The 25,591-nt window shown below is 47.4% G+C and overlaps 1 protein-coding gene across 1 annotated transcript in view; it reads left to right on the top strand.

Moving 5' to 3' along the window:
* Window positions 1-22,059, top strand: part of BRWD1 (bromodomain and WD repeat domain containing 1) — a 78,176-nt gene extending 56,117 nt beyond the window's left edge. Inside the window, exons 29-41 of the mRNA XM_056119313.1 lie at window positions 532-593; window positions 2,333-2,488; window positions 3,288-3,408; window positions 5,475-5,600; window positions 7,518-7,590; window positions 9,029-9,070; window positions 11,482-11,628; window positions 12,152-12,304; window positions 13,283-13,449; window positions 14,971-15,188; window positions 16,523-16,642; window positions 17,846-18,736; window positions 19,532-22,059. Coding sequence (XP_055975288.1) covers window positions 532-593; window positions 2,333-2,488; window positions 3,288-3,408; window positions 5,475-5,600; window positions 7,518-7,590; window positions 9,029-9,070; window positions 11,482-11,628; window positions 12,152-12,304; window positions 13,283-13,449; window positions 14,971-15,188; window positions 16,523-16,642; window positions 17,846-18,736; window positions 19,532-20,673 — 3,418 coding nt within the window. The 3' untranslated portion in view covers window positions 20,674-22,059. The remainder of the gene's footprint in view (window positions 1-531; window positions 594-2,332; window positions 2,489-3,287; window positions 3,409-5,474; window positions 5,601-7,517; window positions 7,591-9,028; window positions 9,071-11,481; window positions 11,629-12,151; window positions 12,305-13,282; window positions 13,450-14,970; window positions 15,189-16,522; window positions 16,643-17,845; window positions 18,737-19,531) is intronic.
* Window positions 22,060-25,591: the final 3,532 nt, after the last annotated feature.

Here is a 25,591-nt window from a genome sequence, read left to right as displayed (position 1 = left end):
AGAATGAGATAATAAGATGTCGCACGGCCGCCAACGCAGCCGCGCGCTTCTGGGAACTGGGTTTTATAGTCTCTGAGTCTTGGCCATTGATGGGATTACATGGTGCCAGGAGGCCAGTTGGTGGATGTGACCCCCTGCCTACTGGAATTTGGAGGATCTGGGTGGAGGATGCTCAGCCCCGATATGAGCAGGCTTGGAGATCTCAGCCCCGGGACCCGCATGCTTTTGTTCCTCTGCGGGTACCTTCAGGCATGTGGAGAATGGTCTCAGCATGGTGGTGGCTGGTCCTGGAGGTCGTCGACTGCCGGAGCCCTGGTCGGGGCGGGGAGGAAAACTCAACCCGCTCCCCTCCAAGGGGCCCCAGCGAGGACAGCCAGGTGTGGGGGCAGGAGACTCTGCACTGTTCTCTTGCGGGAGCTGGGTTTTATAATCTCTGGGTCTTGGCTGTTGATGGGATTACACGGCGCCAGGGGACCAGTTGATAGTTCATCATTTGAAAATCTATTGAGACCTTTGTTTCCATTTTGACAGTTGGGACAATACTGAAACAGAAAAACTGAGCCCGTGGGACATGGAACCAATTCCTGATAATGGTATGTGATTGTCAAATAGTAGAAGTGTTTTTTTTATAAGACAGAAATAAAACATTTTGCATTTATGTTTAATATTTGATTCTACTAACATGGAATGTGTTCATTTGGGAATGTGGGATGCTAACTTTGAGCTTCACTAAGATAAGTCCTTAGGGGTATTTGTATTACTTATTTCTTGTCTTAAAATTCCCCATCTTTGTGGCTACTGTCACTTCATGAAAGGTTGAAATTCTGACCTTTTGTGTTGTATACCCTCCTCCTCCTCCCCCCTTTTTTTTGGGCCACACCCTATGTTCAGGGCTTCCTCCTGGCTCTGCATTTGGGGATACACCCAGACAACCCGCCTGCAAGGCAAAGTCCCTCCAGCCATACTCTCTTCTGGCCTTAGAATTTATCAAATCCTGATTACAGCTAGTTCTGTGCTTCTAAGCTGTTCATCATTGTTTTGACTGTAAAGGTAAATCAGAAAAAGTACTTTTTCCGAAGAAATTCTATATGTGGATGAGGCCTGTAGGCTTTTAGAAGAATTGTTCAAAAATCTTCAGGCAGATCAATTTGGGGTTGCATTACAGTCTTGGAAATGTATATTAAAATAATTCTAAAATGTTTTTGTACCTGATTTTGAGACATCTTTATCTTGGTTTCTGCTGACTGGCATTTCTCTTGTAGTTACAGATTTCTGGAAAATGGTCTCCAAATATATTTCCTTTTGTTCTTTATAAATTTCTACTTCTGTCAAACGTGATCACACTTTTTAACAATTTCAGTTAATATTAGGATTACCGAATGTTGAAAAAATAGTCACTGTCACTGTCCTTCTGTTATTCATCAATTTGTTCGAGTGGGCCCAGGAACGTCTCCATTGTGACACTTGTTACTGTGTTTGGTATACCGAATACATCACGGGGAGCTTGCCAGGCTTTGCCATGAGGGCGAGATATACAACTCTTATATACAACTGTTGTATACAAGTATACTCTTGGTAGCTTGCCGGGCTCCTCGAGAGGGGCGGAGGAATCGAACTCAGGTTGGCCAGGTTGGCCGCAGGCAAGGCAAACACCCTACCCGCTGTACTATAGCTCCAGCCCTGAAAAAGTAGTACAAAAAATTTTTGAATATCCGTTTTTTTCATATTACATTTTATGTGACTTTAGTGCAGTTACAGTCAGGAAGTCGCAGCATCCTGGCTGACCTGTCCGCCTTGGTCAGGTTTTGTCATGTCTCATCAGACATGGCTCTCTTGGCTGTGTCTCCTAGACTCCTCATCCATGCTCTTCTAGCTCTTTGCATTATCTTCCAGGACCTGCTATGTTTTAGTAATGAGTACTGGCCAGTAGGATTACAGAAAGGTTCTTGGTTGGGTGGAGGATTTGCATTTTCCAGTCAAAGAATTGTTATCTTAAGAGTATCATCTCAGGATATATTTGGCAAGATGTTTAAATTCCAGGTCTCCCCTTCTACCTCCCGCCTTCCCTGTCTCCTCCTTGTGTTTTGGGCTATCCCCGGCTCTGCGTTTTTTGGCAGGCCTCCCACATTGTCCTGGGGAAGGGGAAAGGCCCGGCCCCTGCTTGTAAGGCTGCCCTCAACTCTTTGGGCTCTCTCTCGGCCTCTGCCGGGCTCTTCTCTATAAAGTGCTACTTTCTGTTGTTTATGAACTGTAACAGTTGAATATGGTAGATGTAATTTGATTTTTCTTCCCTTTTTTTTTTCTTTTTTATAACAAAATTTAACATTCGTAGTTGAACCTCCTGAAGAAGTAGGAGCTAGTATATCTGTCACTTCAGATGAGCTAGAGAAATTGCTCTACAAGCCACAGGATGGTGAATGGGGGCTGAAATCGAGAGATGAAGAATGTGAGCGGATCATAAGTGGTATCGATCAGCTTTTGAACATGGGTAAGTTCTTTTTAGCGAAAAGTCTCATGTTGATGTTTTCTTGTTTTTCTGTTCTCTTCATTGCTGCTCTTACGGCTGGGTTGTGAGTGTGTGGTGGTGCTGGCTGGGGTTGGACTCAAGTGTAGTGCCCGCCTAGTGCCCTTACCCTGCCCTCCCGTGCCCATGCAGCGCCCACGGGCCTGTGCTCCTGGCCACAGTCCTCGCGCGTCTCTTTGTTGTGTGCTTGGCCATAGGGGGCTTTGTGCCGGAGAGCTGTTGCTCGTTCTCAGTGCGGGTTCGTGGGCGGCCGGGCTACTGGGCTCCCAGCTGGCACCTCTGGGCAGCACTGGCGTTGAGCAGCTCCTCTGAGCCCTGAGCCACTGTCCAGACCCGCAGCATGCTTCAGTTTCCCCTAGCACTTGATTTGCTTTTGTTGTTGTAGTTGATGCCTTTTTTTTTTTTGCCTCTCAGGTGGTGCTTGGGGACTATTCTCTGTGCTCAGAAATCTTACTCCTGGTGGGATTTGGGGTGGGTTATATATAGTGCCGGGGATTGATTCAGGTTCGGTCGCCTGCATGGCAAGTGTTTGAATTAACATTGTACTATTTCTCTGGCCTCCAAAGTAACTTAAAATGGTGTAATTGTGGTTATAATCTTCAGTCTTCCCTCCCTCCCTCCCTTTCCTCCTTTTCTCCTTTTCACTGTACTTTTATGTTGCCATCTGCAATGTTAAAAATAGTCCTTATTCTTGGGATGGTGTGTGGAGAAATAATTTGTAGAGACAGACTCTTTAGGCGAGGTCTTCTCTCTCCCCTTCCAGATATAGCAGCAGCATTTGCAGGACCAGTCGATCTCTGTACGTACCCAAAGTACTGTACGGTAGTCGCCTACCCGACTGACCTCTACACCATTCGAATGAGACTTGTGAATCGCTTTTACAGGTGAGAGCTGTCTGGCCAGACTTAGAGTTGGCCCAGCTGTGGTGACTGATGGTGAGAGCAGTGGACTGGGAGTTCGTTGAGATCATTTTCTGTTTATTTTTTTTTTCTTTATTTTTGCCGGGAGAGGAGGACACACCCAGCGATGCTCCCGGGTTATTCCTGGCAGGCTGGTGGAACCATATGGTATGCCAGGGATAGAACCCGCATCAGCTGTGTGCAAGGCAAGCATCCTGCCTGCTGTCCTGTGGCTCCCGCCCTGTTTAACCTTTCTTTAGAGCTGTTTCGTGGTCTTGTCTGCTGGACTTTGTGGGTGGATGAGCAGATACAGAAAAACCAGATAAGATCATGTTTCATTCCTTAACTGTTCAACGTTAACTCAGAAAATATGGGAAGTGGTTAGGTCTTGTAATCACCAATAGTCATTACATACATATCATCAGGCATTGTATTTGTTTAATATGTTAATTCTGTGTAGCTGTTGTACTTTAGAACTAATTTTATTTGATGATTTGTCTTTGAAAGATGGTTTTCCATAGCCACTTTGTTTATGGGGTGGGGTGTTTGGGTTCCACCTGTCAGCCCTCAGTATAAACCTCCTGGTCCTGTGATGAAGAGCTGCTCCTGGCAAGGCTCAGGGCATCCTACGTGCTGGGGAATGAACCAGATCACCCACCTGCAAGGCTGAAGCCTTAATCCATGTATTTCTCAGCCCTAATTATCCCCTTCCTTTTTATTTTTTGTTATAAATCTTTGGGTTCTACAGAACATGGAACACTTTGGTTTTATTTGCTAAGGGTTTTTTTTTTTTTTTTTGAAAACATCAGGCAGTGCTCAGGGCTTACTCCTGGCTCTATGCTCAAGGATCATTCCTGACAATGATTAGGGGACTACAGGGGATGCTGAGTTGGTTGTGTGCAAGTACGCGCTGTACTCTCTCCAGCCCCAATAATTTTTGTTCTGTTTTGTACATCAGTTACTTATTTATTTTGCTTTTTGGGTCACACCCAGAAATGCTCAGGGGTTACTTCTGTCTCTGCACTCAGGAATTACTCCTGGCGATGCTCAGGGGACCATATGGGATGCCGGGGATTGAACCCGGGTCCACTACGTGCAAGGCAAACGCCTTCCCTACTGCACCATCGCTCCAGCCTCAAAAATTTTTTTTAAGGATTTTTTTCTAACATTTCGGCTAGTAGTAAAAATGCCATTATATGAGACTGGCTTCTTTTTTTAATTTCCCTTTATTGCTGTTGTTTTGTGTCTCTTTTTGGTGTTTGGGTCACATCTGGCAGTACTCAGGGCGTACTCACAGAGATCACTTATGGTGGATACAGAGGGGACCATCTGGGATGTCGGGGATTGGACCTTTGTTGGCCCATGGCCACTGTACAATTGTACTGGCCCCTGAAACAGGCTTTTGACTGCATAGTGTTGGTGCAGTTCATCATGGAGAATGTGCGTTTGTCCAAAAAATACTCTGCCAGTTTCATGCTCCAAAAAGTTCATTGATAGTTTCCCCTGTCCGGGTTCAGGCCCCGTGAGACAGTGGGGCTGGGGAGGGTTGCTCCGCTGGGCTTTCTCTGTGATGAGCTGAGTTGTAGGGATGCTTGGCCCTTGAATTCTCTGCACTTCAGTGCGTATTAGATTTGCTGATTTGAGTGGGGCTGGAGAAGGGGCTGATGGAGAGACTCCAAAGCAGTGCTCCATGACCCATAGCCAACTCCTGCAATGTTGACCAATTGGGTTGGACCGCACACTATTCCGGCCTGTCGCAGTGGTGGTTTTTGGACCACACGGTGCTGGGCACCCATGAGGGCCGAGTCTGACAGTGCTTGCGAGGCTGCAGTATCGGGGATTGTACTTGGATCCGTTTTCTTTCAAGACACACGCCACAGACTGACCTCTGCGGGCCCCAGATTTGCTTCTGAGAGCATTAGAAGTTGACTCGTTGCAATTTTTTGCTGTGACTTTATTAGATCATGCTGACTTAATAGACTAGATTTTTTTCGTTTAACTTTTATCGTTTCATTTTTTAAACCCTAAATTTTCTGCTTTTATTTTTGAAGGAGATTATCTGCATTAGTCTGGGAAGTCAGATACATAGAACATAATGCCAGGACATTCAATGAACCTGGGAGTGTTATTGCAAGGTCAGCTAAGAAGATAACTGATCAACTTTTAAAATTTATCAAGTAAGTGACCGCCTATTTACAAATTACGGGAAAATGCCTTTGAGGTTGTGATTATGTGTCCATCCAGACAGTTGTAATTTCCTGGATTATACCCTCTAGTTTGGTCTTCAGCCAGTTTCTTTACATTGTTAAAATTATTTCAGTAAAGGTATGAGTACTTGACCCATTTAATATTTTCTTCTTTTTAAAGGTTTAAAATTGTACATTGAAATTTTCAAGAATTTCTCCCTTTATACATGAATCTTTTACTTGGTTTCTCCTTAGGTTAACATTTATAACTGTTCTTATGAAATGTTGAATTTTCCTTGGTACAATATTACTGGGTGGAGCGATAGCACAGCAGTAGGGTGGTTGCCTTGCACACAGCCAGCCCGGCCGAGCCAGGTTCGATTCCTCCACCCCTCTTGGAGAGCCCAGCAAGCTACCAAGAGTATTGCCTGGCAAGCTCCCCTTCACGTATTTGATAGGCCAAACACAGTAAGAAAAAGTCTCACGATGGAGACGTTATTGGGCCCGCTCCAGCAAATCGATGAGATGAACAACGGGAAGACAGTGCTCCAGTGCTACAGTATTACTAAGCATGTTCTCCTGGCGTTGGGTGTGGTATTTTTTTTTACTGTGTCAGTAATCAGTCCAGATTCCCATTCATTTTATAGGTGTGTGTTTATGTGGGGTGGCGGGGGGCACCTTGCTTCTGACTCTGCTCAGGGCTCATTCCTGGGAAGACTGGGGGACTATATGTGGTGCTGGGAGTTGAACCTGGTTTAGCTGTGTACAAAACAAGTGCCGTGTCTGCTGTATTCTCTCTCAGATGCCTCTTTATCTCTTAATCTCTCCCACATAATCTCAGCAGTTTTTCTTTTTTGGAGGGAGGGGATAAGTGTGAAGACTCTTCGGCTGTATCCTTCGGATTTTTTCTGATGTTTTCTCTTAATTAGATTGAGTTTTGTTCAGTCTGTTTTGGAGTTTTGCCCTGGAAGAGTATTTGCATAGTTTGTGTACTTTCTTACGTTGAAAAATCAGTTTTAGCGAGTAGTAGGATGAAAGCTGATTTGGAAATTGAGCTCCAAGCTCTAGCCTTCTCTCTCCTAGTGAACATTCTCTGTGTGACCTGGACCTTGGACAGATTACTTAGATTGTTTCCTTTATAAATTAATGCTTTGTTATATATATGTCCTTCTCTGAAGCTGTGAAAGTTACCTGAAAGAATCATACTATAATGAAGACAGTTCTTCAACTTCAAAAAACAAAACAAAACATTTGTTGCAAATAAAGCGTATCTCCAGATCGCTTGGCTGCAGGCTTGTTCTCCCTTTAGTCTGAGTATCATTTTCATCTCCTTCAGATTTTTTTTTTCTTTTGTGTGTTCAATGAAGATAGAATTTTCTTTTTCTTTCTTTTCTTTTTTTTTTTTTTTTTTTTTTTTTGCTTTTTGGGTCACACCCGGCGATGCTCAGGAGTTACTCCTGGCTTTGCACTCAGGAATCACTCCTGGCGGTGCTCGGGGGACCATATGGGATGCTGGGAATCGAACCCGGGTCGGCCGCGTGCAAGGCAAATACCCTACCTGCTGTGCTATTGCTCCAGCCCCTCGTTTCTTTTTTAAAAATCATCTTTGTTCTCTTTGTTCTACCTCATAGCAACCATTCTTGATACATAACAAGAGTTATTAGGAAAAAAAACCCATCTGAAAATTCATCCAAATAAAGCCATAAGCTTTAACATAAGCTATTAGTATGTTTCTGCTTATTTTCATTATGTACTTTAACTGGAAAGAAAACTCCTAAAATCTAAGACAGGCCCTTTTTTTCTTTTTCTGCAGAGGGGATGGATAAAAAGCCTATATCCCTCTTGAAGTGTTCACTATATGTAGATGATTGGTTTGACTCTCCTGCACAACTGATTCTTATTTTACAGGAATCAAGATTGTACAAACATCTCAGAACTTTCTAACACCTCTGAAAATGATGAGCAAAATGCTGAGGACTTGGTAAGAAGTATTAAAATTTTTCTGAGTTTTGTTCACTTCAAAAGGCAACTTAAATAAGTAGAGGATCGGGAAGATGGTGCTGGGGGCTGCAGCACATGTGGGAGACCTGGATCGGAGACCTGGGCCAGTCCCACACTCTGCTAGACGTGCCTAGGAAAGGGAGAGGGGGCTCCGGCCATGAAGGATGGCACTGAACATGTACCCCATGTCCGGTCCCAGCACCGCACAGTCCCTTTGCTGTTGAGTGTAGCCCAGAAACCAAAGAAAACGTTCCAAAAATGTAGACCTGAAGATTTGGCAATTCGCATCACTTTTTTTTTTTTTTTTTTTTTTTGCTTTTTTGGGTCAAACCCGGCAATGCACAGGGTTTACTTCTGGCTCTGCACTCAGGAGTCACCCCTGGCGGTGCTCAGGGGGACCATGTGAGATGCTGGGAATTGAACCCAGGCCAGCTGTGTGCAAGGCAAACGCCCTACCTGCTTTGCTGTCACTCCAGCCCCCTGCATCTAAATTTTAATTAAATTTTTTTCTTGGAGGGGGCGTGTTGGGCCACCTCTTGTGATGCTTGGGCCTAAAACAAACCAGAGAAAAGCATTGACTAAGGTGTAAGATACAATCTTGTTTTTTTTTCTAGATTTTAGAAATAATTATATTCAGAACGGTATTGGAAGTATTTTTGTTAGATTTCACCGAGTGTTGGATTCCATCGTAATTCAAAATGAATTTTGCCATGTATAGAATATTATGAAGTGCTTCACTCTAGCTGGTATTGAAGTTGAAGTGCACATATGGGCTAGTGGTCTTGTGGAGTTTCAGTTCAGACAGGGTGAGACTGTCCTGTGGAATGTAGGAAGGAGAGTCTTGAAAAAAAGTTGCGTCAGTTTCTATACCCATTCGTAGTTCACTGCATTTCTTGCTAATTATGTATATATGTAAGACACATGTCAATAGAAATGGGTATGTTGGCATGTGATTTAGGCAACAGGATAATGTCTAGAGTATGGAATCTTGAAACTGATTTTTTTCTTGTTTGTTTGACTGTTCTGATGTCGTCCTGTTTGTAAACTTGCCAATGTGTAGTCTCATCATAGTGTGTGCCCTGCCTGTTGCTGCACACCATAGGCACAGTTGTGCAGGAGACGCCCTCGCTCTGTGGGGGTTACTGAGTGCTCAGGTGTGCAGGAAGGGAAAGGGCCACAGAAGGAGCCGGGAGGCCGCACAGCGGGGGTGGGGCTCACTTCACATGCGGCTGGTACGGGGCCTGGAGCGGACACAAAGGCTGCACTTGGGGTGACCCGCCACAGAAATCATGAGTGTCCGCTGAATTTTGTTAGTCATTCATTGGACTCCTAAAATCTGATTTCTTCGATAGGGATTTTATTGCTCTTCATATTTCTGATAGGATTTTGACACTACGGTCTCTGGTTTTCATTTCTAGGATGACAGTGATCTCCCTAAAACATCTTCTGGAAGAAGGAGAGTAAGTTAATCGTGAATCAGCCTGCTTTACCTCTGTTATATAGTCATTTTTTTAAAATTTTATTTATTTTTTGGTTAAATTTATTGAATCACCGCGAGAAAAGTCTTGGATTTCTGATATTTCACTAATTAAGTCTGGAGGGATTTCTGCCAAAAGCTGGATAATTACGAGATTGGTTTGTGTGCCTCTGGTGCCGTGGCTGTGTGTGTGTGTGTGGGGGGGGGCGCAGCTCATGGCCTCCCCATCCCATGAGGCTGCAGTTGCCCTGTCACCGCTGGCTCATACCTGTTTGTCCAATAAGCTCTGAGGCGGTAGCCACCATGCTACGGGTGGGGGTGGGGGGGGCGGTGGAAGAGAGACACACCCTTTCCCTCGGGGGTGGGGGGCGTGGGGGGGCGTAGTGCAGTAGTTTGTCTTATAGGCCATTCACATTTCTTCCGCAAGCTGCTGGGCTCTGGATTAGGCCCGTGTACCTCTGGTGCCATGGCCGTGCTGGAGAGCCACTCATGGGAGGGGCCTGTGGTTTAGTCTTCATTTTGAAATCAACCTAAGAGTTTAGGTGTTGTATTCATAAACATAACATTTTAAACAAGAAATGGGAGAGAGAAGGTTTAGTGGAAGAGTTGGAACTTGAACTGTTCTAAGAATGAGATCAGGAGAAAAGCGAAGAATTAGAAAACTAGAATGTTACTAATCATGCCGAAACGGAACTGAGGTTAACAGTGGATTTGTGATGGCCCCTGCCTTCCTCTGTAGAGACATGAGGTGAGGTTAGCATGACCAATGCTGGTGTCTGCCTGTTATTTTGGGCAATGATGGTGGTTTTAGTGAAAATTAAAGGTTTACTTAAATTTTTAGTTCAGATCATTGACTGTAGAGCTGAAATAGGTACATAGCTTTTGAAGGGATAAAGGATGAGGCATTAAAATGGGGTGAGTTCGGAGTTGAGTATCAGAAGGAAGGATGGGAACCATGGCAGAGATGCTGTGTGCTTGGGACAAACAAGGTGGGATCTGCAAAGTGTGGGGGGCAACTTGGCCAAAATTTGGTCCCTAAGCCTAATGGGCACTTGGACTGGGAGGTTAACGATGCCTCTTGAAGTCCTAATGTAATATGTTAAAGATTCCTCATTTGAGTAAAGTAAGTAAAGTAAAGGCCCTCCCGTTGATCATTGATTTGCTCGAGCGGGCCCAGTAACGTCTCCATTGGAGACTTTGTTGTTTCTGTGTCTGGCATATCGAATACTCTCGGTAGCTTGCCGGGCTCTCCGAGAGGGGCGGAGGAATCGAACTCGGGTCGGCCATGTTGGCTGCGTGCAAGGCAGACGCCCTACCCGCTGTGCAAATGCCTAGAAATGTGAGCATTTAAAATCTCATCTGATTGGGGGCTAGAGTGATAGCACAGCGGGTAGGGCGTTTGCCTTGCATGCCGCCGACCCGGGTTCAATTCCCAGCATCCATATGGTCCCCTGAGCACCACCAGGAGTAACTCCTGAGTGCAGAGCCAGGAGTAACCCCTGTGCATTGCCCGGTGTGACCCAAAAAGCAAAAAAAAAAAAATCTGATTATTCTTTAAACTCTTTACATTTTTCACGTTTTTCTAGTAAGCATACATGCCTTAGCTTTGGGGAGTGACCTCAGCGAATTCTTTCCTTGCACGAACACACTGTGTCTCCCATAGCGAACCACAGTCAGCGGAGCTCTGCTCCCTGTGACTCTGGGACCGCCTGCATGGCAGGTGGCCTTTTGGCAGTGTTTGTTGCTGTTCCATGTTCCCGCGCGGCTGAGCCACCACCATGTCATTTTCCAGTCGGGTCCTGGGTCTTCTTGGAAGGAGCTTCTGTCTGCACTGGGACCATCTCGGCCGTGTCTGGAGTCAGGTCTCTGGGGGCCTTGTGCTTTGTTACGGCCACAGGGACTTGGAGTTAGAGTGTAGACTGTTACTCTCCCGTCCCGTTTTCCAATGTGAGATTTTATATCTTGTGAAAGCTTTTTTTTGGGGGGGGGGTAGGTCACACCCAGTGATGCACAGGGATTACTCCTGGGTTTGCACTCAGGAATTACTCCTGGCGGTGCTCAGGGGACCACATGGGATACTGGGAATCAAACCCGGGTCGGCCACTTGCAAGGCAAACGCCCTACCCGCTGTGCTATTGCTCCAGCCCCATGAAAGCATTTTCTAAACTGGAAAAGACATGGTAGAAAAAAAAAGAATATGATAGAGTAATAAATGTGACCTTTTTTTTTAACATAGAAAAAGTGCGTTTTCCCCTAAGTAGCTAAAAAAATCTCAAGTAGCCACTTTCTTTTATCATGATAGAGAAAACAACTCAGATTCTTGTTTTCTTGGCTTTAACAGTGTGACATTTCCTGAGGCTGGAAAAGCTTTCATACTACTAAATGTATTTTTAGGTCCGTGATTGGAATAGAAGAAACATCAAAGCATCCAACTATATTGAAAATAACTGGAAGAGACAGTGTAAGGAACTTGTGAACTTAATATTTCAGTGCGAAGATTCCGAACCATTTAGACAACCTGTTGATTTGGTTGAATATCCAGTAAGTTACCAGTGTTTGAGTCTTTTTGATTTGTGGAGAAGAGATTGTTGGGTTAGGGTTATTGAAACTTGTTGAAAAAGATGTTGAGGGTTAATGTTAACTCCCCTCTTGCCACTAAGTTAACAGTAGAAAAAATAATTTTGCAGTTTCCTTAAATTTATAGACAACTCTGGTAATAACTCATTGAACTAATACATTTAGCCAATATATAAAAATGGATAAGTGGGATAAAAGTGTACCTGCTCCTCTAATGGGACTTGAAAATGAGATTTCTATTTAAGATTATAAAGTATAAATTTACTGTAGAATGCCTGGACAAACCAACATAAAGAGGGTAATAAAGTTAGTTTCATATGCTTCTGCTCCATGTAACATTTGGTATAGTTTTTTCTTCCTTATCTGAGTGTGTGGGGACCTTTAAAAATATTCTAGGAATCCTTCTCTTGACCATCTTTTAGAATTTTGAGGTATTTACATTTTGAAGAGCAGGAGTTGAATCTTTAATTCTGTTTTTCAAATCTAGGACTATCGAGATATCATAGATACTCCAATGGATTTTGGAACAGTACGGGAAACTTTAGAAGCCGGAAATTACGACAGCCCCTTGGAGTTTTGCAAAGATATTAGGTTGATATTTACCAACGCGAAAGCATATACACCAAACAAAAGATCAAAGGTAATTATAAAAGGGATGTATGTATTAGTGTAGATGACAGCCGACTACTTTCTGGTTAGAGGTTGAAATATGAGAGTGGGTAAATGAAGCTATCGGAGGCGATTTCTGCCACTGCCCACTTCAGAACTAATATTACAAGAGCTGAAGCGGGATTTTTCTTAGGGATTTCTCAGGGTTTTTTTTTTTTTTTCTAGCTAGCTTACTATACTGTAAGACTTTAGTATGAAATATAACCTACAAAGTATGCATTGATTGACTTTCCAGTAGGGTCTCCAGTCACAGCAGGTTATTAGTAAAGTTTTGGGGGAGTCAGAAGAAGGTCGCATGGAAGACCAGAAGCCTTAGTACAGTGGGTGAGCTTCTGGTCTTGCACGTGGCCAGCCTGGATTCATGCCCTGCAACTCCATGTGTCCCCTGTGCTCAGTCAGGAGTGATCCCCCGAGCAGAGAGCCAGAAGTAAGCCCTGAGCCATGGATGGTGCCCCTCCATGGGTTTTCACCTAAGGATTCAGTGGTGTAATGGTCTGCAAGTAACCTTATTAATTACCGTATTTCATGGAATAATCACTGCAGGTTTTGCGCCAAAGTGTTTTGGGCAAAAAAGTAGAGTTGTGATCATTACGAGAAGATTCAAAAATTGTGTTGGCATAACTACAAATATGGTCTATGATATTATGCAGTAGTGAGAATGATATGGTGTGCTTTTTGTGGATAATATTTTAAAAGATAAGTTTTACCCAGTAAGACGGGGGTGAGAGGGATACTGGGATCCGTGGTGGTGGGAAATGGGCACTGGTGGAGGGATGGGTATTTGATCATTGTATAATTGAAACCCAAGCACAAAAATTTGTAAGTCTACAACTGTACCTCATGATGTCTCACTAATAAAAAAAAACACATTAAAAAAAATAGTCAATTTTAGGATAAAAGAAAAAGATAAGTTTTGTAGTTCTAAGTTTTGGTATTCATATCCTTGCAGATTTACAGTATGACCTTGAGATTGTCTGCCTTATTTGAAGAAAAAATGAAGAAAATCTCTTATGATTTTAAAATTGGTCAAAAATTCAATGAAAAACTTCGAAGAAGCCAGAGGTTCAAGAGAAGACAAAATTGTAACCGTGTCTATAAAGCTAACCAAAGTATCAGGTGAATTGGTTATTGCTCTTTACTTTTTTGCTAAAAGTATTGAAAAAGAGTAGTGTTGGTTTATGGCCTGAAAGCATGTTTTTTAAGGCTTAAATTGTGTGTGTGGACCTAAATTTCTAAGCATTAGATTGCTTTCTCCTCAGTTACATCTTAATGCATTATGTTTTGTGTAAAGCTCTCTCTCTCTCTCTTTCTCTCTCTCTCTCTCTCTCTCTCTCTCTCTCTCTCTCTGCCCCTCCTCCCTCTCCCTCCCTCCCTTAAATCGGGAGGGGAGCTGTTGCTCACTGGTGTGCTTGAGGGACTGCCGTGCCAGGGATCCAACTCCGGGATCTGCTGTGCAGAGACGTCCTCTCCCTTTGAACATCTATCTCCCTGGCCATGTCATTGAGAGCCGTGCTGGCAGGGCCTCTGTGCTTGCCTGCAAGGTGGTCACCCTCTCACTGGGCCCTCCCTGAGCTGTCCAGGGGGGATCACCCCTGAGTACAGATCCCCTGAGTAACGAGGAGGAAGCCCTGAGCCCAGCTAGGTGTGACCAACCCAAAAACGAAACCAAAAAAGGGTGGGTGGTTGGGTGGGGGGAGTTTGATCATTGCGAGCTGATCATTATTGTTTACGTGATCAGTGTCAGCAGATCGGTCTGCCTTCCATTTTATAGTAATGAAACCAGAATTTCCGTATAGCTTGAAATTTTTTTTGTTCGTTTGGTTTTTGGGCCACATTTGTTGGTGTCCAGGGGTTACTCGGTGGCTCTGTCCTTGGGAATCACTCCTGGCATGTTTGAGGGACCATATGAGGTGCCAGTGCTCAAACCTGGGTAGGCTACGTGCAAGGTAAACACTCCCCGCTTTACTATCTCTCTGGCTCACAAAACATTTAGCCTCTTCTCATCCCTTTTTTGCCTTTCTGTTCTTTCACCTGAAGTTTTGGTGGTTTCTCCTTTCATTTTATACTATCTTCAGGAACATACGAATGTGAGGAATTGCATCATTGATATTCAAGTGATAATATGAGTTGAATGCTTGGCTCTCTTAACCTTGAGTCTAAAGACCTTAAGACACTTAGTGAGATTCTTCGTAGTTTTTGTTGTGGGTTATCTATTCTTTAGAATAAAATGATTTCAGATACGCTATCAGACAAAAGGAACTAACCCATGAAGAATGAGATGAATATTTTAATACCTTGTTTTAAATTCTCTCTCTCTTTAAGAAATTCTGGCATATCGAATACTCTCGGTAGCTTGCCGGGCTCTCCAAGAGGGGCGGAGGAATCGAACTCGGGTCGGCCATGTTGGCTGCGTGTAAGGCGAACGCCCTACCCACTGTGCTTTCGATATGCCAGACACAGTAACAACAAAGTCTCCAATGGAGACGTTACTGGGCCCGCTCGAGCAAATCGACGATCAACGGGAGGGCCTTTACCTTTACCTTTTAAGAAATTAATACCTTTTAGGCATTTTCTTTGAACTATGGTATTCTTTATGCCTTAATAAATGCTACTTCCTTTGTTCAATTCTTTGATCAGAAATAACAGGCAGAAGCGGCCAAAATCTCAGGCAAAAGTAATTCCTGAGCTGGTAGGTTCCCCCACAGCGTCTACCTCAAGCCGGGCAGCGTACTCTGCAAATCACGGGACAGATGCCTCTTCAGGCGTTGCTTCCGACTCGTCAGACTCCGTCGGGTCCTCTGAAAGAGTGAGAAGAAGTCGACCTGCCCCGCTGACAAATGGGTCTCTGTTGTCAGGTGAGAGTGGGGTGCTGCGGACACACACCGAGATGGTGACTGTCGAGGCACTTGGCGTGTCGGGGGTGGGGGGGAGAGGAGAGGCCAGGAGGAACCAGAATATCTGCAGTCACCACTGTTCTTCGCAAGCGATGCAATCACTTTTGATGAATATTTGAATCCTCCAAATCCTGTGTGATTTCACTGAATTTGGCAATATTTAGTTTAAAAAAAAAATTCTGGGGCTGGAGTGATAGCACAGAGGGTAGGGCGTTTGCCTTGCATGCAGCCCGACCCGGGTTCAATTCCCAGCATCCCATATGGTCCCCTGAGCACGGCCAGGAGTAGTTCCTGAATGCATGAACCAGGAGTAGCCCCTGAGCATTGCCGGGTGCGACCCAAAAAGCAAAAAAAAAAAAAAAATTCTTGGACAAAAGGACATGGACATGGTAGACATTACTTTCAAAGCTGACGGTCTGGCTAGATGGACAGTAGTCCAGAAGAGGACGGTGCCAGTGGCGGAGCACCTGGGCAGCCGTGTCCAGCCAGGCCCGCCCACTCCTTGGGGAGAACGGGCTTGTTGTTCTGGAACCTCGTTCCTCCTCGTTCTCACCAAGCTGGGCTCAGGCACAGCCGGGGTCTAGGGAACAGGGAGTTCAGGCTGTCTGTTGCTTGTGCTGAGACTGGGACACCCCTCCATTAACTCCTGGGAGAAATGCTAGCCCCCTTCACCTGCTCTCCCCCAGCGGTGCATGGAAAGCACAGCAGAGCCAGGAGTAAGCACTGCAGGTATGCGCTGCCCCCCCCCCCCCCCCCAGCCCACTGGGGGAAAGAAAAGTATAGGTGCTGAGATGCAGAACTTGAAGTAGATTGTAGGGTTGATCTCGCCCGCGGCACCGCCGCCCCCGTTTAATTGGTGTACCATGATTTACGGTATGTCAGTGATAGTGTCTTGTCAAATACATCATTCCAAAGACACACCCAGCACCAGAATTGAAGCTAACAAAATGAATCCTGTCTTCTGAATTTAAACCAGGATTTGTAATTTGTTTTCAGAGTAAGTGAGGATGCCTCAGAATGCCAGACATGGAGCTGGAGAGAGAAGACAGGGAGGGCACCTGCCTGGCAGGCGGCCAGCTCAGGTTTCATCTCTGGACCCTTGGCTGGCCCCCAGAGCACCACCAGGAGTGATCCCTGAGCATTCCCAGGCTCTCCCTCCAGTAAAACTCAAAACCCAACAGAAGGCCGAATATGTGCCTTTAATTCCCAAATCTTAGCTGTTGTTGGAAGTGGTGTGTGTAGATTGTCCAAGTGTGGCCCTGTGGCCCTGCTGAGAACCTCTCTCTCTCCTGCAGCATCCGAAAGTTCGGAGGAAAGCCCCGAGGGCGCGCGGGCCTGCGAGTCCTCTAGGAGCAGCCGCCTCCGGATGACCAGAACCCGAGCCGCCCAGAGGACCTCGGGGAGGAGACCCGGGGGTATGTGGACTGCTGATTGCCGGGGGCTGCTGGGCTGTGGGGACAAGGGGCACAGGGAGCAGAGAGAGGATGAGGAAAGCCCTGACAGCACCGCGAAGAGGAATGGACGGGCCTCCGGGCTTGGCAGGGCCCTTGCTGGCCGCTCCGCAGTGTCTGCAAGAGACTAGTGTTAGGTTTGGCGAGTTTAGAGTGAGTCTGAAAGTGAAAAACAAGGAGCGTTAGGGTTAAAGAGAGTTAAAATAACCTTTTACAAAAAGAAAACACATGGGGCTGGAGCGATAGCACAGCGGGTAGGGCATTTGCCTTGCAAGCGGCCAACCCGGGTTCGATTCCCAGCATCCCATATGGTCCCCCGAGCACCGCCAGGAGTAATTCCTGTGCATTGCCGTGGGAGATACAAAAAAAAAAAACCTAAAAAAAGAAAACACAAAAGAATATGGTCATTAAAACTTTTTTGTATGTGTGTTGGGGAGGGGGCATAGGGTTGGAGGGATTGTGGTCTCCAGGGGATGGGCCTTCCAGGCAGTGACTGTCCATCTAGGCTGGTGGGTGGCTTAGTGCCGTTGGGCTCTGTGGGAACAGTGCTTGCCTAGGCCACCCTGTTGGTGTTCTGCCAAGTCAGTCAATTTCTCCCTCTCCCTCTCCCTCTTTGTCTCTCCCCTCTCTTCCCCCCTCATTCCCTCTCTCTCTCCCTCTCATTCCCTCTTTCTCTCCCTCTTCTCCCTCCCCCCTCTCCTTCCCTCCTCCTCTCTCCCCTCTTCTCCGTCCACCCCTCTCCTTTCTTCTCTCCTTCCATCTCCTCCCTCTCCCCTCACTCCCTCCTTCCCCTCCACCCAACTCCCTGTGATGCTCAGGCTTACTCCTGGCTCTGCACTCAGGGATCACTCCAGCTGGGGCTTAAGGGTTCCCGTGGGGTGTCCGGGCGTGCAACCCAGACAGCCATGTGCAAGGCCAGCACCCTGCCTGCTGTACTGTCTCTCTAGCCCTTGAACCTTCCTGTGTGTATGTGTGTGCATGTGCATGTGCATGCGTGTGTGTGTGTGTGTGTGTGTGTGTGTGTCTGTCTGTTCAGGCAGGCCTTGCTCCTCCTGTGGTGCTTGGGAAGTCGTCCGAGTTGTTGGGAACGCCCGCCAGGTGCCTTACCCGCTCTGCCGCCTTTCTGCCCGCCTCACCCCCTAATTGTAGTGTTCCTCTCTTTTTCAGGTCAAGTTTGTCTAGAAAATGGTTGTGGCCGAAAAGCCACTCGGAAGCGTGTCTACTTGAGTGACTCCGACACCAACTCCCTGGAGCCGGGCGAGCGTCTGAAGAGCAGGGCCGGGAGCAGCCGCAAGGTGCTGCGCAGGTGCGCGGCTGTGGCCGCCAACAAGATCAAGCTCATGAGCGACGTGGAGGAGAATTCCAGCTCCGAGAGCCCATGCTCCGGCCGCAGGGTACCGCCCCGCAACGCCTCTGCCGTCGCCCGCAAGAAGCTCCTGCACAACTCGGAGGATGACCAGAGCCTCAAGTCGGAAGGGGACGAGGAGGAGCGCCAAGGCGAGAAGCCCCTGTCGCCTGCGCCGCACACCGCGAACGGCCTGGACAGCGCGGATTCTGAATCGGACGGCGACGTGCAGGCGGCCCGGAAACCGTGGCACGCCAACGGGGCCCGGCCCCACCCACCCGCCGCCTCGAAGGCCAAGTTCCTGAAGATAGAGTCTTCCGAGGAAGACGACAGAAGTCACGACTCGGATCGTGGGCCTGACAGAACTGCGGGCCCGTCCACGTCTGGACAGACACACAAGTCGGAGAGTGTCTCGGAGGAAGAGGATGAAGCAGATTCTGACCTGGGGAAGGATGCGGAGCCGATGCACACTGCGAGCCGAAAGAACGCGGCTTTTCTTAAAAAAGCCAAGATTTTCAGCGACTCTGAGGACTCTGAATCTGAAAAACAGGACGAGGGAGGCAGCGAGCGGCCAGGCCAGGGTGGGAGCCCCGCCACGGGCCCCGAGACGAGTGAGCCCGCTGTGGGCGCCCAGCCCTGTGCCCAGCCGTCTGAGGCCGACTCGGAGTCTGATGGCAGCAAGGCCAGAGGCAGGGCCAGCACCTCGATGAAAGGTAATTCAGGATGCTGCTGCCTGCCCCTCTCCTGGGCGTGGCTCCCCCGTGGGTTGCCCTGTGCTCTCCGCCCATCCTGTCTATGGACGCGTGACTTGGTGTCGTGGGTGATGCCAGGGGGCATGGATAACTTTTGCGTGGGTGGTGGGATGTTGTGACGCCTGGGTCACCGTGAAGCAGTCAGTACGGGCTGAGGTGGCCGAGAGGCCCATGGTGCAGCTGACGCGGTTGCAGTCATGTGGACTTGGGGTTTCGTGCACAGGGCACTGCTCCTCTGCCGCTGCCGCCAAAGGCCAGTCTCCCTGCAAGCTCTGTGTTTGTGTCTCCTGCTGTGTTCTGGGGAGGGGTGAAGGGACTTACTCACCTGCTCACTGCTGCCCTGTGGCAGGTGGGGGTTGTTGAATACCCCTGAGTGGGGCCGACTAAAGCTGAGATCAGGAGCTGATTCGGGGCGGGGGTGGGGTCCACAGAGAACTTGGCTTTTGCACGTCAGGTCCAGATGTTTAGTCCCCGCACCCCCCAAACCCACACCCAACCAGCTCAAGTGGCCGGTGTGACCGGGACTCAGGAAGCCGGGGGACTGCCGGGTGGGAGGCTGTGGGCGGCTGCCATGGGGCAGTCTGCAGCCTGCTTTCTGGGTCGCAGCTAAGACATCCCTGCCCTGTCTACGTGCAGCGTGCTGTTCCCCTGTCAGTATGAGCCCTCTGCTTGGGTGGTTGGGACGTGGCTCTCAGCGGTACTGTTGACCTGGTCTCGCTTCTGTGAAAGACTAAAGGAATCCTTTCAATTTTTCAGATTCTCCTCTACAAGAGCTCAGTCAGCGGCGCAAAGTTTCCAGGAAAAGGGTCTGTTCCAGTGACTCCGACGGTAACTCAAAGGAGGTGAAAAAGTCATCCCGAGCCAGAGGTGGTCTCCTGAGGAGTCCCCGGAGATGTGCGGCGAACGCTGCCAGTAAGATCAAGCTCAGGAGCACCGTGCAGGTGAGCGCAGACAGTGTCTGTACGAGGAGCAAGACCGGAAGGAGGAAGCCGCTCCAGTTAGCCTCTGCCACAGCCGAGAAGGGAGCGAGTGACTCCGAGGGAGAGGGCTGCTGCGATGTGCCAAACGAGAAGCGTGCCAGCAGAGGGAGGCGGCCTGACACCGACAGCGCCCACAGCCCACCTCCGGCCGTGGATGCAGACTCAGACTCCGAAGGGGCGTGCAGTTCCCTGCCTGGGAACAGGCGCGCCAGTGGCCACAAGGCTACTGTTGCACCTTCTAAAACTAAGAGTTCCTTCGTTGGGTCTTCCGAGGAAGAGTCCAAAAGCCATATGCCGGAGGATGAGGTGAGCGGGGCTTCGGAGGCGGCCTTGGCCGAGAAAGCGCTGGCCGAGAACAACTTTGAAGAGGAGCTGAATTACGGACTGCGCAGGTGGAACGGCCGGAGACTCAGGACCTACGGGAAGGCTCCCTTCAGCAAGGCCGAGGGCAGGTCGGCATCCCCGGAGCCTGCCGGCATGGAGGTGAGGAGGAAGAGAGCGCACCCAGGCTCCGGAAACGCCCACCCCTCCGAAGCAGCGGAGAGTCCCCAGGGCGGGCCCGCGCCTCCGCCCCCGTCCGAGTCAGAGCTGGGATCTGGGACCGAGTCGGAGGCTGACTGCACTGTGGACACAAAAACCAAAAAGAGGAAAACGAAAGGAAAAGCTAGAGGAGTCCCGAAGGGCCGATCCCCTCCAGCGGCCGCGGTGCGAACTGGGCGGCCGCAGAGACAGAGCAAACGCCCCAGGTTCAGCGTGGACGACGACTGGGAGGATCTGGACTCGACAAAGTCCCAGAGAGTTCTGCGACGTTCCAAGATCAAGACGAGAAATCAGGGTAGAAGGACTGTGAGGTACCACGACGGCGATGACGAGAGGAGCCTGGAGAACGTGGTGGAGCTTGACGATTGCACCTTATGACCCGCGGGGACCGGTTCCTGGAGAGGGATGGACTGGGCCCACAGGAGAGCTGGCTGTCGGAATGATTTTTGTCCTACAATTCAGGGAATATATTTATATTTTTCTATGAAAAGTTATGAATGTGACTAAATCATGACTGTTATTTTTATTTGCACTTGCTTGCCTTGTAGCAGCATTCAGCACAGGTGCCAAAATCCGCTTCATTGTGGGGGCAGCCGCGACCTGACAGTATTTGGTGACCTCTCACGCCGGTCAGAACCATGGTCAGCACCAGGCGCCTGGGTGGCGGGGCTGGGCGGCCTTTCCTTGGTGATAGCAAGTGTCATGGCAGTTATCCTGGGAATTTGTCAAGAGGTGGTAGTTCCCTAACCCCCTGTCCTCTGCTAGTGTAACAATTCTATGTGACACATGTTTACAGATTCTTCATGGCTATTATGTGTATACTGACGTTACAATCATGGGAGGTGTAACCATGATCAGTAGGCGAGGTACCTAGCACTCCCCCCACCCCCGCCCCACCCCCGATTAGAAAGCATTATACCAGATTTGGTCTCATTTTCATTGAAATGGTTTCAGTTTTCTTTGCAAATGCTGTTCGTTCTCTCTCTCTCTCTCTCTCTCTCTCTCTCTCTCTCTCTCTGGAAAATATCATCACTTTTATTTTATAAACTTGAATTTATAAAGTGCTGGTAAATTATTTTTTAAAAATGTTTTTTGATTGTACATTTTAAACCTTTAAGGCCAGACCATAGCCTAGCATTTTCTTTGAATTGTGCACTAACAAAATGCTATTGTCTTTCCAAGATCTCCTGGTTTCCATGTAAGGGGTTTAACCAAAATCTTGGTCTTCCATAGTCTTACTCTGTGAAATAGAGGAGTTTGTGTGCCTTAGGTGTAGGAAAAGTGTGTTCTTGAATAGAGTGTACAGGGCTGAAGAGTATTTAAGTTCTATGTCGTTCCCCCCATTTTCCGTGGAGGTTGTGGAGTGGAGTTTGTCCATAGTGCAATCCCAGTCTCACCGAGGTGAGACATTGTTGGCCGTCATCCTCCACCTTCATGCTGTCGCTTTCTGCTGCTGCATGCAAGCCCAAGCACCCTCTGTTGGCCAGGGCAAAGGAGGAGATTTCTGTTAGTGACCTCTGACCTAAGTGGAAGGAATGGTCACGTCTTGCGGGAAAATCATTCTGGGATCCATTTAAAGTGAAACTTGCATCGCATCATCCCATAGCCTAGTCCCACTTACTTTCGAGCCAAATGTTTTGTACTTGATCCGAGCTACTCCGAACAGTGTAGGGGACCGTCCCTAGCATCCCTGTGCCTGAAGGTGGTCTTGCTCCGATGGTTTACATGTTTGCTCGGGAAAGGGGGATGTCCCGGTACTCCCGCACTGTTGTTTATCGGCCCCGACTGTTTGGTTTTGGATTGATGAACCTTTTCCCTGCATCTGCTTAAGACGGCAGCTAGGGGAGACATCAGCTCAGTGTTCTGCTCGTTGGGAAGTGCCCTTGGGATCTCTCCCGCTGGACATTGTCTGCTCTGGGGGAAGGGTCTTGCAGGGCATCTAGTGAGATGGGTGCGAGGCCAGCATCCCTGGTGGGGTCAGAGAGCCTGATCCTGTTCAGAGCATGCGCTTAGGCATGGCAGACAGATGGATGTAGGAGAATCGGCCTGAAAGAATTTAATGGGAATGCTCTTTCCTTGCCGAATTAAAAAATGGTGATGGATGTCATATCCATTAGATTATTTAAATTCTTAAGCTTTTTTTTTTGTTTTATATCTATTCTCAGGGTTATAACTCCATGTTTACCATCATCTGCAAAAAGGTACCAAAAATCCATAAATTAATTATGGGATACATTCATATGGGATACATAAATTATTTTGGTAAAGTGATACTAGGACCACTTAGGCTTCCTTAGCAGAACCAGTCTTTTGGGCTGAATTGCCTGGTCTTGTTTGATCTGGTCAACTAATTAGCAGTTTTTGATTTTGTCCAAATGGTTATATTTTTGTGAATAGAAGCAGTATTTTGGTTTTATTTGGAAATATAAAGCGTTAAGAGTTGGGCGGGTGACTTTGAAAGCATGATTGGCAATGGTAGTAATTTCTCAAGTTCTGAAGTACAACTAAGGGATAAGAGAATCATTTTTATGGGGTTTTTTGGGTCATGGTGCTATTACTAAGGTTATCTTTGAATATGTGACACACTCCTAAGTACCTGTAGGGAAAATTAATAAATTAATAGTTCCGAATGTTTACATTGAGCACTAGAACATGTTTGACTTTTCTTCTACTTCTGCGAAATGTGCAGGGATTAAAATGCACAGCTGTACTTTAATGTTGGGGATCAGTTTCTTGGGGGGAGGGGCGTGGTGATGAAAAATGACAAAGGGTCACACATGGAATGTGAACTGATCCAAAAGTGCTCTCGCTTTTAATTGCACTTGAAGTAATGTAATGGTGTGTATAAAGAACAGACGACTACTGTGATTGTGTATGTCCAGAGTCCTATGGTTTGACTCATCTATGGCTTAAAAAGGGGGATGAAGTATATGGATTTGATTGTTAAAGCCTTGGAAAGACTTAATATTTCAAACATTTACAAAGTAGGTGAGATTTATGGAACTTTTTTAAGATCCTAATTTAGAAATAACCTTTGACAATGTGTAGTCACTTGTGAATAAAAGAAAAAGTTTATCACATTTTCAGATAATTCATAGGTGGATCTGCTTCCTTTTTTTTTTTTTTATTTTAGGGGTAAATCTCCGATTAAATTCTTCCCTGTTTCGTATCCTTGGGAAAAGAAAGAGAAATTAGTTAGTTTCTAACACACAAGCTTCTATAAATAGTTGAGTTGTACCAAAAGGGGAATTGGTTTTTATAAGACAAAAACAGAGGGGAAAGAACTTGCGGAGGAGGTGCTTTGAAACCTAGGTGCTCCCCTGGACCCCTTCTGCAAGACAAAACCAGAGTTGCTCCCAAACCACCTGAGGGTACTGCTGCCCAGAATTGGGTTCGGAAGAATTGGGTAGGAGTTCTCACTGATAAATGCCAAGTCCATGCCAGCCCCTCCTCTCTTCGAGTGCCCTGCATCGCCCCTGTAGAATAACCAGAGCACAGAATATCTTAACATCACTGTATGGTATTAAGAACTAAATCGGAAGGATTCTAATCTCAGTTGTGTTAGTGCAAATGGAATCTGATTGTGCCACTTGGAAAAAAAAAATAAAGGTTGTATTGTCAGAATGTAAGAACACTATTAAAGGTGCAATACAGAATTTTCGGTTTCCCTTTTTATTTTTCTTGTGTTGAATTTTCAAGTGTTTTATGACCAGAGAAGGGTTTTCTGTTTTGTTTTGTTTTTTTCTTTTTCCTTGTCTTTTTAAAGCTAAACTTCAGCTAAACTCCATTCTTTTTGTGAATATTGTCAGTATTCGCCAGTGTCTCGCAGTTGTCACCAGATCCTGCAGGCTTTGTACACTGTCTGGAAGTTGTTAGTGACTCGCGGAGGGGGTGTGACAGCCATCACCTTCCCTGTGGAGTGGCCGTTGTCTGCGGCTGTTTTCTTTCGTGGCTGTCGGGAACAGTAAAGCAGAAAACCTAAGGAAACCTTAGTTTTGAGGTTTTCTCTTACCCTGGTTTGAGGGCTCAGTCCTTGGAGCAGAGTGGGCAAGCCTGCAGTCAGGTGCTAGTGCCTGCCTAGATTGTTGCCAGAGGGCCACGTGGAGACTCTCACAGCAGTTTGTCTTTAAGAACCTGGAAGTCCCCAAGCTGTGATTTTCCCCGTTACTCCTTGTAGGACAGTGTTGTGTGCAGGAAGGAAGTGGATGGGCTGCTGGTGCCCCCACAAGGACCCCTTTTCTAAATAGGGGACATCTAGGTTCTGAGGGGTTTGCAGCTTTCCTCTCCGGACAGTCCGGAAGTTAACTGCATGGACACTGTCCGTTTCAGGCCCGTTTTAATTACCAGCCTGGCAGCTGATGAGTTTTCAAATCATCTTCAGGTGAGTTTTCCTCGAGACCGTGCGTGAGGATTCAGACTGGCCCAGAGAAAGTGGCCCTCTGCCTACCAGCCGGCACGAGAGGGTCTCTGGCCCTCACCGCAGCGACCACTTTGGTGCCCGTGATTGTATCCAGGATGGGACTGGAGAAAGTTTCACTTTTGCCAGTGAGTGGCTCAGGGTGCAGGAACCACATTACTAATTCCTGAGAGTCCACATAGGCTGGGGGTTTGTTCCCCTTCGGCCCTACTGTAAAATGCGAAGCATTTCCCAAGAGCCGGCCCTAAGGCTTGGAGTTTGCCGGTTCTGCACAGGATCTCCACTGTCCTGAAAAGGACAGTGTCCGTGCAGTTAACTTCCGGACTGTCCAGAGAGGAAAGCTGCAAACTCTCAGAACCTAGATGTCCCCTATTTAGAAAAGGGGTCCTTGTGGGGGCACCGGCAGCCCATCCACTTCCTTCCTGCACACAACACTATCCTACAAGGAGTAACGGGGAAAACCACAGCTTGGGAACTTCCCGGTTCTTAAAGACAAACTGCTGTGAGAGTCTCCACATGGCCCTCTGGCAACAATCTAGGCAGGCACTAGCACCTGGCTGGAGTGAAAGCTCAATGGGGAGGGAAACTTGCCTGGCACATGTCCGACATGGGTTCAGTCCCCGGGCCCCAAATGGTCCCCTGAGCACAGCCAGGGGTGATCCCTGAGCATTGCTGGGTACAAATCCCCAAAACTTAAGGATTCTCCAGTTGAGCTTCCTAGGTGAGCTCAGTTTCTACCTTGGCAGCATCAGTGTTACCACTTGAAAGCTGTTCTTGGCTACTAAAGTCAGATGCTGCAGAGAGTGCAGGTGGGGCGCCTACCTTGCACACAGCTGACCTGGGTTCGACCCCCGGCATCCCGTATCACCCTCTGAGCAC

This window comes from Sorex fumeus, unplaced genomic scaffold, assembly GCF_029834395.1.
Source record: "Sorex fumeus unplaced genomic scaffold, SorFum_2.1 ptg000041l, whole genome shotgun sequence".
NCBI lineage: Eukaryota > Metazoa > Chordata > Mammalia > Eulipotyphla > Soricidae > Sorex > Sorex fumeus.
This window is presented reverse-complemented; position numbering and strand designations above follow the sequence as displayed.